Source organism: Chinchilla lanigera, unplaced genomic scaffold (genome assembly GCF_000276665.1).
Source record: "Chinchilla lanigera isolate Chin_1 unplaced genomic scaffold, ChiLan1.0 scaffold00092, whole genome shotgun sequence".
NCBI classification, from domain to species: domain Eukaryota; kingdom Metazoa; phylum Chordata; class Mammalia; order Rodentia; family Chinchillidae; genus Chinchilla; species Chinchilla lanigera.
Genome location: NW_004955493.1, coordinates 7,472,920 through 7,486,031, shown reverse-complemented (window position 1 = coordinate 7,486,031; position 13,112 = coordinate 7,472,920). Strand labels below are relative to the sequence as shown.

At 50.5% G+C, this 13,112-nt stretch overlaps 1 protein-coding gene across 1 annotated transcript; it reads left to right on the top strand.

Annotated features, from left to right (window-relative positions):
* The first annotated feature begins 8,371 nt into the window (after positions 1–8,371).
* Positions 8,372–12,435, top strand: Znf688 (zinc finger protein 688). Its single transcript, XM_005405261.2, has 3 exons — positions 8,372–9,513; positions 9,821–9,934; positions 11,096–12,435. The coding sequence occupies exons 1-3, from the start codon at positions 9,318–9,320 to the stop codon at positions 11,611–11,613; spliced, it is 828 nt and encodes a 275-aa protein (XP_005405318.1). The 5' UTR covers positions 8,372–9,317; the 3' UTR covers positions 11,614–12,435.
* Positions 12,436–13,112: the final 677 nt, after the last annotated feature.

Genomic DNA, 13,112 nt, shown 5'->3' with positions numbered 1-13,112 from the left:
CTTTTACTGCTTTTTTTGTCTTTTTTGAGACAGGGTCTCTCTGTGCAGTTCAAGCTGGCCTTGAGCTCACTTTGCAGCCCAGGCTGGTCTTGAACTCACAACGATCCTCCTGCCTCAGCCTCCTGAATGCTGAGATGACAGGCGTGTGCCACCATGCCCGGCCTCATTTCTCAGTTTTTCTCATTTACCAGCAGTGATTTGGTTTTTTGTTTTGTTTTGTTTTGGTTTTTTGGGTACCAGGAATCGAATTCACGACCTTGCACTTGCCAGGCAGGCGCTGTGCCGCTGAGCTAAATCCCCAGCAACCAGCAGTGATTTGAACACTGGTTTTCTGATTGAGACGGGATACTGACGGTGACTGTTATTACAATTAAGAACAATAAGCTAATATTTATTAAGCATTTACTTTGTGCCAGGTCCTACACTAAGCACTTAATTGGAGCTAGGATTCAGAACCTTTGGATATGGCTTCTGCCGCCTGTGAGCAGTCACCTGACCTTCAGCATCTCTAGAAGGTAAGATACCCAGCCGGGCGCCCTGGCGCATGCCTGTAATCCCAGCATTTTGGAAGGCTGAAGCAGGCAGATTGCAAGGTGGAGCTCAGCCTGGGAAACCGTGACTTAGCGAGACCCTCCCTCAAAATAGAAAAAAAATGAAAAGGGGGCAGGAGATGTAATCCGGGGAGACGTGGCTAGGCTCAATTTCCCAATACTGGAGCGTGGGGTGAGGGGATCTGTGCCGTCCAGAGTACCGAGAGCACAAGATCGCGGCAGGATGAATCCGCCCGTCTTCACGGTTCGGCTACCACTCACCTCGAAGCCCCGAAGATCTGGACCTCTCCGTAAGACGACTCACACATGCAGCAGTGGGAGTAGCGCCCATGAGCCAGAACCTGTCTAGTAGGTTGCTGTCCGGGAGAAGCAACTCGGGAGCGTCCTTGCGCCCCTGGGTTCTCGTCGCTTCCTCGCAGATCGCTCTTCACACTTAGCCTTTCAAATAAGCCGCTCCAGAAAGACCAATCACGGCCGTTCTTCTTCCGCAGGGCCTCCTTCCGATATCCAATCAACGCACGGCTCCTGTCAGTTGCGTTGCCAACGGTCCGCCCTCCCTTCCGGTTTCCGCGGTGTTGAAGGGCCGAAAGAGATGGGCAAGGCCTGATGACGTCAGATATGCCATCTTCGTTGAGGGCAGAGCTGCGGGCCCTGATGCGCTTCCCTGGGGAAATACAGAAATTGCGTAGCACTTCCACGTGTCCCGGAAGCCTGTATTTGCCAAGCCTTTGAGAGGGTTTCCCGTGGCGCGGCCCCCGGCGCGTATGCCGTGCGAGGCGCGGCCAGGGACCATGACTTTCGCGGCCTTGGCCGTGTAATTCTCCTCGGAGGGGGCATGTCTGGCTGGCGCAGCGGGCTCTGTACCCGGGCGTGATGCGCGAGACCTGCGGCCACCTGGCTGCGCTCGGTGAGGCCCGGCGCTCCAGCCAGAAGCTCGAATAACCTGTGGAAGGGGGGGCTGATGTTGATGTTGTTAAGGTGAGTGGGCTGGAATCGGGGCCCGAGGACGCCGCCTCATCCTCCCCGCCTGGGTTCTCAGCCGAGCCCAGAGTCCCTCCTTCGCAGGATTTCCAGGCCCCAAACCCGCTTTTATCCCCTGGGTGGAAGGAGAGACGGAGGCATGGGGCCCGGAAGCCCAGGATCCAGAGGGTAAGAGCCCTTGAGCTGTTCGCAGAGGCAAGGGAAAGGCATAGGCATCTCAATCTAAAACCAACCCGGCTGGGCATGGTGGCACACACCTGTAATCCCAGCACTCAGGAGGCTGAGGCAGGAGGATTGTTGTGAGTTTGAGACCATCCTGGGCTACAAAGCGAGCTCAATGCCAGCCTGAGCGGCATAGCGAGACCCTGTCTCCAAAAATCAAAAAAAGACATAAAACCAACCCTCCCTTCCCATGCCTCAACGTGGCTCTGTGCACTTCACTAGCAAGATTCTTTTATTTTTGGTCAAGAGTAGGGAAAAGATATTTGATTTGAGGTGTTGTTCAGGCTGGCTTTGAGCTCACTTTGTAGCCCAGGCTGGTCTTGAACTCGCAGCTATCCTCCTGCCTCAGCCTCCCGAGTACTGGGATGACAGTCGTGTGCCAAAAACGAAGACATTTTATTAAGAGAAGCGTTTTTTGTTTTAGGTTTTTTTTTTTTTTTTTTTTCTTTTTAAAGCAGTGGCCAAGTTTATTGAAAATGTAAAAGTGAAGGGTAGTGGAGAAACTGCCTCTGCAGAGTGAGCTCGGGCAAGTAAAAGAAGAAACAGCAAGATAAAAGAACACCCCAGAGAAAGCAGGTTGGGCTACTGTGAGGAAAAGCCACGATAGCCAGGAATACTAGTCTTGAATATTAATTGGAGTTCTCTGGTGGGTGGGCTGTCCAGCACAGGCTCTCAAAGTTACGGGCGCCGGGTGGGCAGGGACGGTGAGAGGATGGAGAAATAAAGATAGAAGACAGAAAGCTGAGGTCAGGGGGAGCTCTCTCCCCGGATGTGAGGAAGGGAACTGCTCAACCACCACAATGTGTTTATACATTTAGCAAGTTGATGTCAGGTGACACCTCTTTGCCTAACAACTAGCTGGCCCTGTATTCTCAGGGCTGGAACATGTGCTCGCCTGGGGCACTTCGTGCCCTTAGGGCGTTCCTCGGGCTCTGTGCTGTCTGCATTCGGCTGCCCTTGAATTCACCCTGTAGCCTACATTGGCCTCAGACCTAGCAATCCTCCTGCCTCAGCCTCCCAAATGCTGGGATTACAAATACTGTGCCTTGCCTGTTCTGGATATTAATTATGTGGTTCGTGGTGTTGTAGAGAATGCCTCAACAGATTTTAAAATGAAGGCAAAATGTTTTTCCTGTAGCCGTCATCAAATATTTGTTCACAGGTCTTCCATGGATCCTAATATGAGTCCAAGGGTAGACTTCTTGGTGATGACCTCAGTGGCACCAAGAAAGATCATTTAATGCCTGCTGTGAAAGATAATAAACAGGGTTCAAATTATAAATGCCTTATGTGTTTCCTACAACAACCATTGAGAATAGTTAATGATTCTTCAATAGGTCACTCATGTATAGCTCTATTTATTTTCTTTAGAAGCCACTTTGAAGATACCAAAGTATAGTACAACAACTCTTGATAATCTCCTACCTCTTTTGTCTGTAACTCACTATTATTTGTCTATTTGTTTTCCTGAGAAACTATTTTGTAGACAATAATATGTAAAATGATAACCATTGATAATTTCCTACCATTTTGTCTGTAATTTGCTAAGTCCCCCCTATTATTATGTTATCCTTCTTTTATTCTTTAAAATAAAAAAAAATCATTAAAAAAAAAAAAACAAATTATAAATGCCATGAGGTGCGGGACCATCACTGTTCACAGGGCCGGACACAGGTAGGTGTTCGATATGGTTCATTCTACATCTCTTACCTCCAGTATTCAAGGCCTCCTGCGTGTTAAGGAGCAGACAATGGAATTTCCTTTTTGTTCTGAGAAGTCTTACTATGTAGTCAGGGCTAGTCTTGTAATCACTGTGTAGCCCAGGCTGGCCTCAAACTCCCAGCGATCCTCAGCCTCAGTCTCCTGAGTGCTGAGATTACCAGTGTGTGTCACCACACCCCGCTTGGAATTTACTTTTACTCCATGCTAACTTTCAGGACAGGACATGCTGTTATGGTTTGTGTCTGGATGTCCCCCCATACCCTCATGCAGTTATGGGGCGGGCTTTTAGAGTTTATGCTTGATCCATGATCCAATGCTGGGATTATGGGTGTGAGTGCTACACTCACCCTGGGTTGGGTAGTTTGCATATGTAAGGGAGGGAAAGAGGCTGCTTGCCGCCACTCCTCCCTTTTTGCTCTTGTTGCTTTTGCTGTCTTCTGCAGCCATGAACTGTTGTCCTCTGCCATGTGCCACCCTGCCTGGGAGCCAGCCAAGTACGGACCGAAACCTCCACAGACAGTGAACTAAATAAACCTTTCCTTCCTTAATTCTGGGTGTCGGGTATTTTGTCTCAGCATCGAGAGAAAAGTAACCAAGACACATGGTTTAGAACATGCTCTTAGAGTTTTCCTTTTTTTTTTTTTTTTTCCCCCTGTCTCAGGATCCAAGGATGGGAATGAGAAAAAGAGCTGAGTCCAAAACAAAAAGAGATGGAAAATGAAATGTCTGTCAAGGAGTAGTTGCCAGCCAGCATGCCAGCTGGCTCCAATCCTGTGAAAGGTGCCACCCTGAGCTCTGCTGGAACCCTAGGCAGAGCCCATGAAGCCTTGGCTCAAGGGCACTGCTCCCTGCAGACCACCGCACTCTCACCTAGACTGTGGCCACAATTTCACTTACCCTTCCCTTCTGGCCAGCCACCAGGAGGTCCACTGTGGGGAGTGGCCTTTCCACTGTGACCAATACTGGGGACCTGGCCAAGATTCCCAACTGCATGTATGAGGGGTACAGCGAAAGGATGAAATAAGAAACAGAGATAAATTTAGTAACACAGCTGGGCCTGGTGGTGCACACCTGTAATCCCAGCATTTGGGAGGCCGAGGCAGGAACCACTGTGAGTTTCGAGACCACCCTGGGCTACAGAGTGAGCTAGCCTGAACGGCATAGCAAGATCCTGTCTCAAAAAGACACACACAAAATTTAGTAATGCATGACTGGCGGGTGCACGCTGGGAGGTTAATGCCTCAGGATGGGCAACAACAAAAGACACTGCAGGCTAGCCAGTGTTTATTGGGTGTACACGATGATCAGAGGGATTCAGATGACTCAGAGGACAGGGGTGAACCTGTGCTGATGGAATCTCTCCCTAGAGTGTCACAGCATTAGGGACCATCCAGGCCTCCAGGTCTGAGCCTCAATTTATAATTTGTGGTCCCCCATAGAGCAGCACCAGGCTGGTTTCTCAGGTGTAAGTACCTGCTCGAGCACCAGTTACCTACTCATGTCCTTGCTGTGGGCGCTGCTTCTGCCACGGGAGCTGCCCAGCCGTCCACACACCGGCTCACACTGGGGAGAAGCCCTACCCATGCCCTGACTGCAAGAGTCGCTTCACTTACCCCTAGCTGCTGGCCATCCACCTGTGCAGGGACACGGGTGAGAAGCCCCAGTCCTGTCCTGACTGCGGCCCCCACTTCACCTACTCCTCAGTCACCAGTGCATTTGCTCTAACCACCAGCGCTGGCCCTGTCCAAGTGTGGCAAAGGCTTCAAGCGGAAGTGTGCTCTGGAGGCTCATCGGTGGATCCATCACTCCGGCGGCGAGAGGCTGAGAGGGCAGCCGGCTGCCTTGGGCTTCCAGAGCCTCTCTTTGTCTTGGGAAGGAATGATCCCCCAGTTCACTTCCTGTATTTGCCAGATATATTTAAAGAGCATGGGTGAAGGGCTCACACAAGCTGATCAGTTTTCTCTGGGATGAAAGAGGCAGGTTTGCAGTTTGGAGGGGTATGGAAAGGGAGTATTTAAGGAAAACAGTGTTCTGTGTTAGGAAACAAGCAGAGGTAAGCTGCGGAGAAGCAGCAGGAATCGAGCTTTGCTAGTTGCAAAGACGTAGAGTAAAACTATATTGTAAAATGTATAGGTACTAAAAAATAGAAATAAACCATATTTTATATTTAAAAAAGAGTAAAGGAGCTAGAAAAAAAAAAAAAGAGTAAAGGAGCTAGGCATGGTGACACAGTCCTGTAATCTCATCACTTGGGAGGCTGAGGCAGGAGGATAGCTTCGAGGCCAGCCTGGCTACACAATGAGTCCAAGGTAAGCCTGAACTACATAGCGAAACTGTCTGAAAAAAATGAGGGGGGATTTAAAAAGATGCTTGAGAGCTACATACATTTTCTGCGGCTCCTGCTCATAGAGCTTCTTATTCTAAATTCTAAGTAAGATTACTTCACTGCAAGCCATCCACCTAACTGGCTTTCCTTTCTGGAATGTTCTCTTCCTCCGAGCACTTTGCTTCCTGGCCCGTATCTCTCCTGCTCATCAGAAATGGGGTCCAGCCTATTAAAGACCCCACACTCAAGGAAGGTTCCTAAGGGAGAAAAATAAGGATTTATGATTTGATGATATCCTTGGTAATTTGGAACAAAGTTAAAGAGCAGATAATGCAAAGGGAAAAATAATTTTGAAACTTCAAGCAGTCAAACAAGAATGGAAATACAGTAAAGAGCTGGGTGTAGTAGTATATACACCTGTAACCCCAGCAGTGTAGAAGGCTAAGGCAGGAAGACCAGTTTCTTGTCAATTTAACCTGGGCCTATTTAGGCAATTTAGCAACTGCTGTGACCCCCTGTCTCAAAATAAAAAATAAAAAGGGTGTGAATGTAGCTCAGTGTGAAGGCCCTGTGTTCAATCTCCAGTGAAGAAGGGGGAAGAGGAGAAAGAAGAAAAGAGTTGCCATGTGCACCTGCACTGAGACAGGGTCTCGCTATGCAGTTCAGACTGGCCTTGAGCTCACTTTGTAACCCAGGCTGGTCTCAAACTCACAACAATCCTCCTGCCTCAGCCTCCTGAGTGCTGGGATGACAGGTGTGTGCCACCACACCCGGTTTATACCCACAACTTGAAGGAGAGGTTTATTAGGCTCAAGGTTTTAGAGGAGTCAGTCCAAGGCAGACCATAATGGTGTACAGATTTGGGAGAGGAAAGTGGCTCAGTTCACACTGGCAAGGGACCTGGGCCAAAGAGGAAGGAAGGGTCAATGGCCCAGACATAGACCCCCAAGTTACACCTCTGTGACTCATCTAGAAACACCCAGAAGTCATTTACTAATCCCCTAGGTGACTCCCAAGCCAATCAAGTTGAAAATAACAGCATACAGGCCAAGGATATAGCTCAGCGGCACAGCGCCTGCCTGGCAAGCCCAAGGTCCTGAGTTCAATTCCCAGTACTCGCCCCTGCAAAAAGAAAGAAAGCGCAGCATACAAGTCACACATTTTTAGGGAATACTTATAATGCTTTACTGCATTAATTGTTTTGAGATTAGAGGTAAGGGGGATGGGGACAGAAACTAAAGCATCAAGTAGTAGGAATGATTCCTTGGCCAAGCATCATTTCTCCACTGGGACTCAACCTCGGCCTATAAGTATTTGGACAAAACACTCCGGTACTTCTGACAGCTCAAGGCCACATCTCTAGGATGATCCTCTCCCACTTAAAGTACCTACCCTAGCTGAGAAAACTGAAGGGTGCCAAAAGAATTTACTGTTTGTAGCCAGGCATGATGGCACACCCCTGTAATACCAGCACTAGGAAGGCTGAGGCAGGAGGACCATCGAGTTCCAGGAAGCCCAGGTGACATAGTGAGAATTCAAGGCCAGGCTGAATTACATAGTGAGACCTTGTCCAAAAAAGCCAAAAAAAAAAAAAAGTTACTGCTTTGTTCCAGGTGGTATCTCAAGACAGGTTCCCTCTCTCCTAGCTCTGTGGGCGGGGAAGGGCGCAACTTTGATACCTGCTAGTTAGCAAACCCATGGGGATTCATGTGGATGAACACATCCGTCTTGATTTTTGTAATTTTTCACTTCCTAGACTCTACTTAGACTCGTTCACCCTTTTACCTTCTCTCTTTATTATCCATTTAAAGTACTTGGGGCCGGGGATATAGCTCAGTGGCACAAGCGCCTGCCTGGCAAGTGCAAGGTCCCAAGTTTCATTCCTGGTACCAAAAAATAAAAATAATAAAATACTCACTAGCCAGGCATGGTGGTGCATGCCTCTAATCTCAGTACTCTGGAGGCTGAGGCAGGAGGATCACTATGATTTTGAGGCCAGCCTGGACTATATAGTGAGTTCAAGGCCAGTGTGAACTACATAGTGAGTCTCTGTCTCAAAAGATAAAATGCAATACAATACAATAAGGTCCTCACTTACCCAGGCATGGTGGTTGCCTGTAATCCTAGCACTCAGGAAAGCTGTGAGTTCAAAGTGAGCCTCCTACAGAAGGAGACCCTGTCTCCAAAAACCAACCAATCATCCACAGTTGTAATCCCACCACGTGGAAGGCTGCGGCAGGAGGATCGCTGTGAGTTCGAGGCTACCCTTAATTATAGCAAGGTTCTGTCTCAACAAACAAGCCAGTTGTGGTGCCGATGCTTGTTATCCCAGCACGTGGGAGACCGAGGCAAGAGGACCACCATGTGTTCAAGCCTAAAATACATAGCAAGACACTCTTAAAAAAAAATTAAAAAAAAAAAAAAAAGCAGTTCAGGCTGGCCTTGAACTCACTATGTATCCCAGAATGGCCTCTAACTCCAGGCGATCTTCCCGCTTCAGCCTCCTGAGTGATGGGGTTTCAGCCTTCCACCACCACGTCAAGCTTTAAAAACATATACATTCGTAAATTTGGCAAAAATTATACTGTAATTTAACCCTTCCCCGTTCCAGTTCCATCCTCACTAAGCTGGTGCAGCTGCAGTCCACAGAATGAGCAAGCAAGGCTAAGGGTGCAAACGGTGCTATTGGCTCCTCAGCTGTAAACACGTACATACTTGGTTTCTTCCTCGGTCTGCTGTACCCAGGGTTGGCCAGGGTGGGTCCGTCTTCCTTCCGTGGTTGGAGGCCAGATGGCAGGTCCCGCCGCAGGGAGGCAACTAGAAGACCGTCACGATCACAACCCTGGGAACCACTAATGCCGAGGTCTTCCACGTATTTCCCTTGGTCAAAGAGGATTCCCGGCCTCCGACCCTTTCAAATGCTCCGCCAGTCCGGGGCCAATCGTGACGCAGCTTCTTCCGTTAGTTACAGCCAATCATCGACGGCTGTGCGTTGACGCCAAAGAGAGGCAAGTGAAGCCTGGACGTGTCCATCTTTCTTGAAGGCAAAAACGTTTTTTGGAACTTCCCGGCCGGTCCTCCCGTTCCCAGCAACGCCGTATCTCCTGAGACGGCAATTGTTTTTATGGGCAAATGGGGCACTAAAGCCAGAGAAGCCAGTAAGGCGCCATATTTGATATACTCAAGAAAGATGCCCTTAAGTACATTCAGCGGCGACTGAAGCCACGTTGCCGCCATATTTTCTAAAGGCGTCTTCCGGGTCTTTTAACTCCGGTACGTCCGTCCGAGCGGCCATGAAGTGGATAGACATCTAGGAGTTTTATTTGTCCTCACGAGAACCCCGAAACTCCTAGCAGCCAGTCCCTGCTACTGCGGCTTCCCTGCCTGGCCGCGCTCGGCGAGCGAGGCGGGGCGGGGCCGGGCAGCCCCTCCCGTGGCCGACGGGAGCTGACGCCGGAAGTGGGGCGGCGGTGGCTCGGGGGACCGGGCGGCCGGCGATAGCGCCGGGATCCCCCATGGCGCCACCCCCAGCCCCGCTGCGGGGGCCGCGACCCGGGGAGACCCAGCCTGGTTGCAGGAAGCCCGGGGTCGTGAGGTTCGCGGACGTGGCCGTGTACTTCTCCCCGGAGGAGTGGGGCTGTCTGCGGCCCGCGCAGAGGACCCTGTACCGGGACGTGATGCGCGAGACCTACGGCCTCCTGGGCGCGCTCGGTGAGGCCCCGAGCCTGGGTCCCCCACCTCCTCCAAGGGTTACCAGGGGCGACGGTGTAGGAGGACCGACTGCTCAGTGAGCTGTAGGCCTGCACTATTCCAGCGGCACCAGCCACCAGCTGTTCTCGGATGTAGCTTCCCCCTCGGGAGACTTCCTGCCCCGCATCCTTTTCAATCAGGCAGGACCTCTGCACACCCCGTCTGAGTTGCGCTTAAGTTCTGTGTTGGTGCCCTCACCTCGGCTGGGGGATGCCACCTTCCCGGGACAGCCTCTCAGGCCAGCACTGTGATCCCTGTTCTCTCCCAGGATTCCCGGGCCCCAAACCAGCCCTCATCTCTTGGATGGAACAGGAGAGTGAGGCTTGGAGCTCCGCCGCCCAGGATCCTGAGGAGGGGGAAGGCCTGGTAGGAGCTCTGAGAGGTGAGGGATGGTCCCAGGACTCCTCTGACTTGGTTTTCCAGGGTTTCCTGTCTAGCACAGTTTTCTCTCAAGTCCCGTAAGCAAAGAGCTAAAGCCAGGCGCAGTGGCACACACATGCAATCTCAGTACTGAGGGAGGCTGAGTGAGGAGTGCAAGTTTGAGTCCCAGCCGTGCAATTTTAGCAAGACTCTCAAAATTTAACACAAAGTCGGGTGTGTTGGTGCATGCCTGCAATCCCAGCACTTGGGAGGCTGAGGCAGAAGGATTGTTGCGAGTTCGAGACCAGCCTGGGCTACAAAGTGAGCTCAAGGCCAGCCTGAGCTGCACAGCAGACCGTGTCAAAAAAAAAAAAAAGTAAAAAAGACTGGAAGCTGTAGCTCAGTGGAAGAGCACCTCTCGGTTTGATCTCCATTACCACCACACGCACACAAAGAGGCGATCTATATGGGACACTGGAGGAGGAAAGAAGGCAGCCGAAGTACTTAGAAAAGTTTTAGATCTTGGGACCATAGTCATGTCAAGACCAGAGTGGGAACCAGGAGCCCAAACCCAAGACTTCTAGGTTTCCAGGTCCCTCTTGCAGAAAACACCTGGCCTCAAACTCAAGCGATCCTCCTGCCTCAGCCTTCCGAGTGCTGGGATTACAGAGGTGTGTTGGGATTACAAGCGAATTCCAGTATACCTAGCTACTCCCTCTTTCATGAAAAAGTAAAATAGCCTTAAAAATGGAAGCAACTTCAGGTTTGCCTTTCAGCTCCTCAAGCAAAGTAAAGGGTACAAGAGAAATTGTCCAGCAATTGACACCTTGGCTCTTCTGCCCTCACCATCTTCTAGGGAGTGATCTGGAGCAAATAGGTTTCCTCATCTGGAAAAGTCTTACTCTAAAATACTTGAATAGGAAACCACATTAGTAACTTGTGCTTACTGAGCGTTTACTAAGTGCTTGCCGTGCATCTACTAGTTTAATTCTCCCAGCAACACTGTGGAGTAAAGAAATTATTTTTCCCATCTGACGCATAAGAAAGGAGATTCGAGCTGTTTATTTTCCACCAAAGTGTGTATGTTAGTCGCTGGGCAGTACCCTTCTGGCACTACCATAAGTAAAGGCCCCTATGACCTGAGATAGTCTATGAATAAGTGTTTTAAATTCCTGTTTCTTAGCAGACACGCCAACCAAGGAGGAGGAAGCTGAGGAAGGACCGGGAGACAAGGGGCCTGGAATGACCCCTGGGGAGGAGCCGCCTGAAGAGTTGGTTAAACACAGTCCTAACTCATCTGTCAGCAAGGCCGCGGCAAGGTCACAGCCACCCAGAGAAGCCACCTGGGATCAGATGGCTGCCGCTGAGTCTCCTGTCCCTGCGCCCACCGCGGACGCTCCGGCCAGCCAGCGGTGCCACGTGTGTGCGGACTGTGGCCGCCGCTTCACCTACCCCTCGCTGCTGCTGAACCACCGGCGCATGCACTCCAACGAGCGGCCCTTCCCCTGCCCCGAGTGCGGCATGCGCTTCAAGCGGAAGTACGCCTTGGAAGGGCACCAGTGGATCCACCGCTCCTGCTCGGGGGGTCGGCGGGGCCGGAGACCTGGGATCCGGGCTGTGCCTCGGGCCCCAGTCCGCGGTGACTGGGACCCACCTGTGCTCTTCCGGCACTACCCTGACATCTTTGAGGAGTGCGGGTGAACAGCTCCTGCAGGCTGGAGTTGAGCCCAATGTTACTTACACTAAGGACTGCCTGGCTCCTGAGGCAGGGACTTGGGACCTGAAATTCATCCCTTGGGTTTTCTCCCAAGGATCCCTCTCGAACTCGCAAGTTTCTAAACTTGTAAATAAGAAAAGTGCCTGTAACGACTAAACAGATCAAACCAGGAGTGGTGGTGCACACCTGTTATCCCAGCACTGGGGAGGCTGAGTCAGGAGGATCACTGTGAGTTTGAGGCCAGCCTGAACTACACAATGAGACCCTGTGTCCAAAAAAAAAATTTTTTTTTTCAAAAAAGATCAAATAGATTAAATTTGACAACCTTCTTCCCATTCTTTTGTTTAAAAACAAAAACGAAGAAGGTAGAGGAGAGAATCAGATGCTGGACTTTTCTCACAGTGTTACCTCAGTAGCAGGTACAGGTGAGACCTTTCCCTTATCTCAGGGAACACCCACTGGATCTTTATTTGCTTAGGAGGTAAAAGGTGAGCTGGGACTCAGGCCTGGGGGAAGGCCCCAGGGGCGGGGCATGGTCTGACCCTGGTTAACTAAGTGCCCCCAGCAGGAAGCCAGGTAGCTGGGGTGGGGGGCGTACAGACCCATGTGGAACACACCTAGTCTGTGCAGGTTGTCCAGAGGCGTTGCTGGTAAGTCACGTGGCCCCCTGAGCCTCAGTTCCCTAATCTGTAAAAGGAAGGAAGGTTAACATCATCTACCTCAAAGGTTTGGTGTGAAGACTGAAGTCTTAATGGGATAATATGTATGAGATAGTAAATGTGCAATAAACGTGTTGAATGAGTGAATTATTATCAGTAGTTTGCACTTTAGAGAGTGTAAAGACCTACTACCAGGAAAAAAAAAAAATGTCTAAGGAAGCCGTCTAAGGAGGCAGGCATGGAGACCCACAGCCATGTTTGCAGATAAGTAAACTGAGGCTCAGAGAGATAAAATGATGCTCCCAAAGTTTCACTGCTCTTTGGCACCAAGACTAGAGACTGACAAAGAGCCCAGAGAGAGCCCAGGGAGCCCCAGCAAGACTGTACATCCAGGGACTTTGCATTAAGCCCTCCTTTGGAGAGACTGTACTGAGCAATAAGGAAATTCCAGGAGGGGGAAAGCTGATATCGCTTATTCATTCATCAGACGCTGCCTGAGGCCTGAGGTTTTGTGCTGGGCTCCCAGAGCACAACTGACTCAGGCCCACATTCCACCTGGGAAGAGAGTGCTTGGTCTGTGACAGGAAGTCCAGAGGCACCTCCTTTTTTTTTTTTTTTTTTTTTTTTTGTCTTTTTGAGACAGGGTCTCATTATGCAGTGCTGGCTGTCCTTGAGCTCACTTTGTAGCGCAGGCTGGTCTCCAACACGCAACGATCCTCCTGCCTCAACCTCCCGAGGGCTGGGATTACAGGCATGCGCCACCATGCCTGGCTGACACCTCCTAACCCAGCCTGGCTGCTGCTGATTTGCCAGGAAATGTTTCT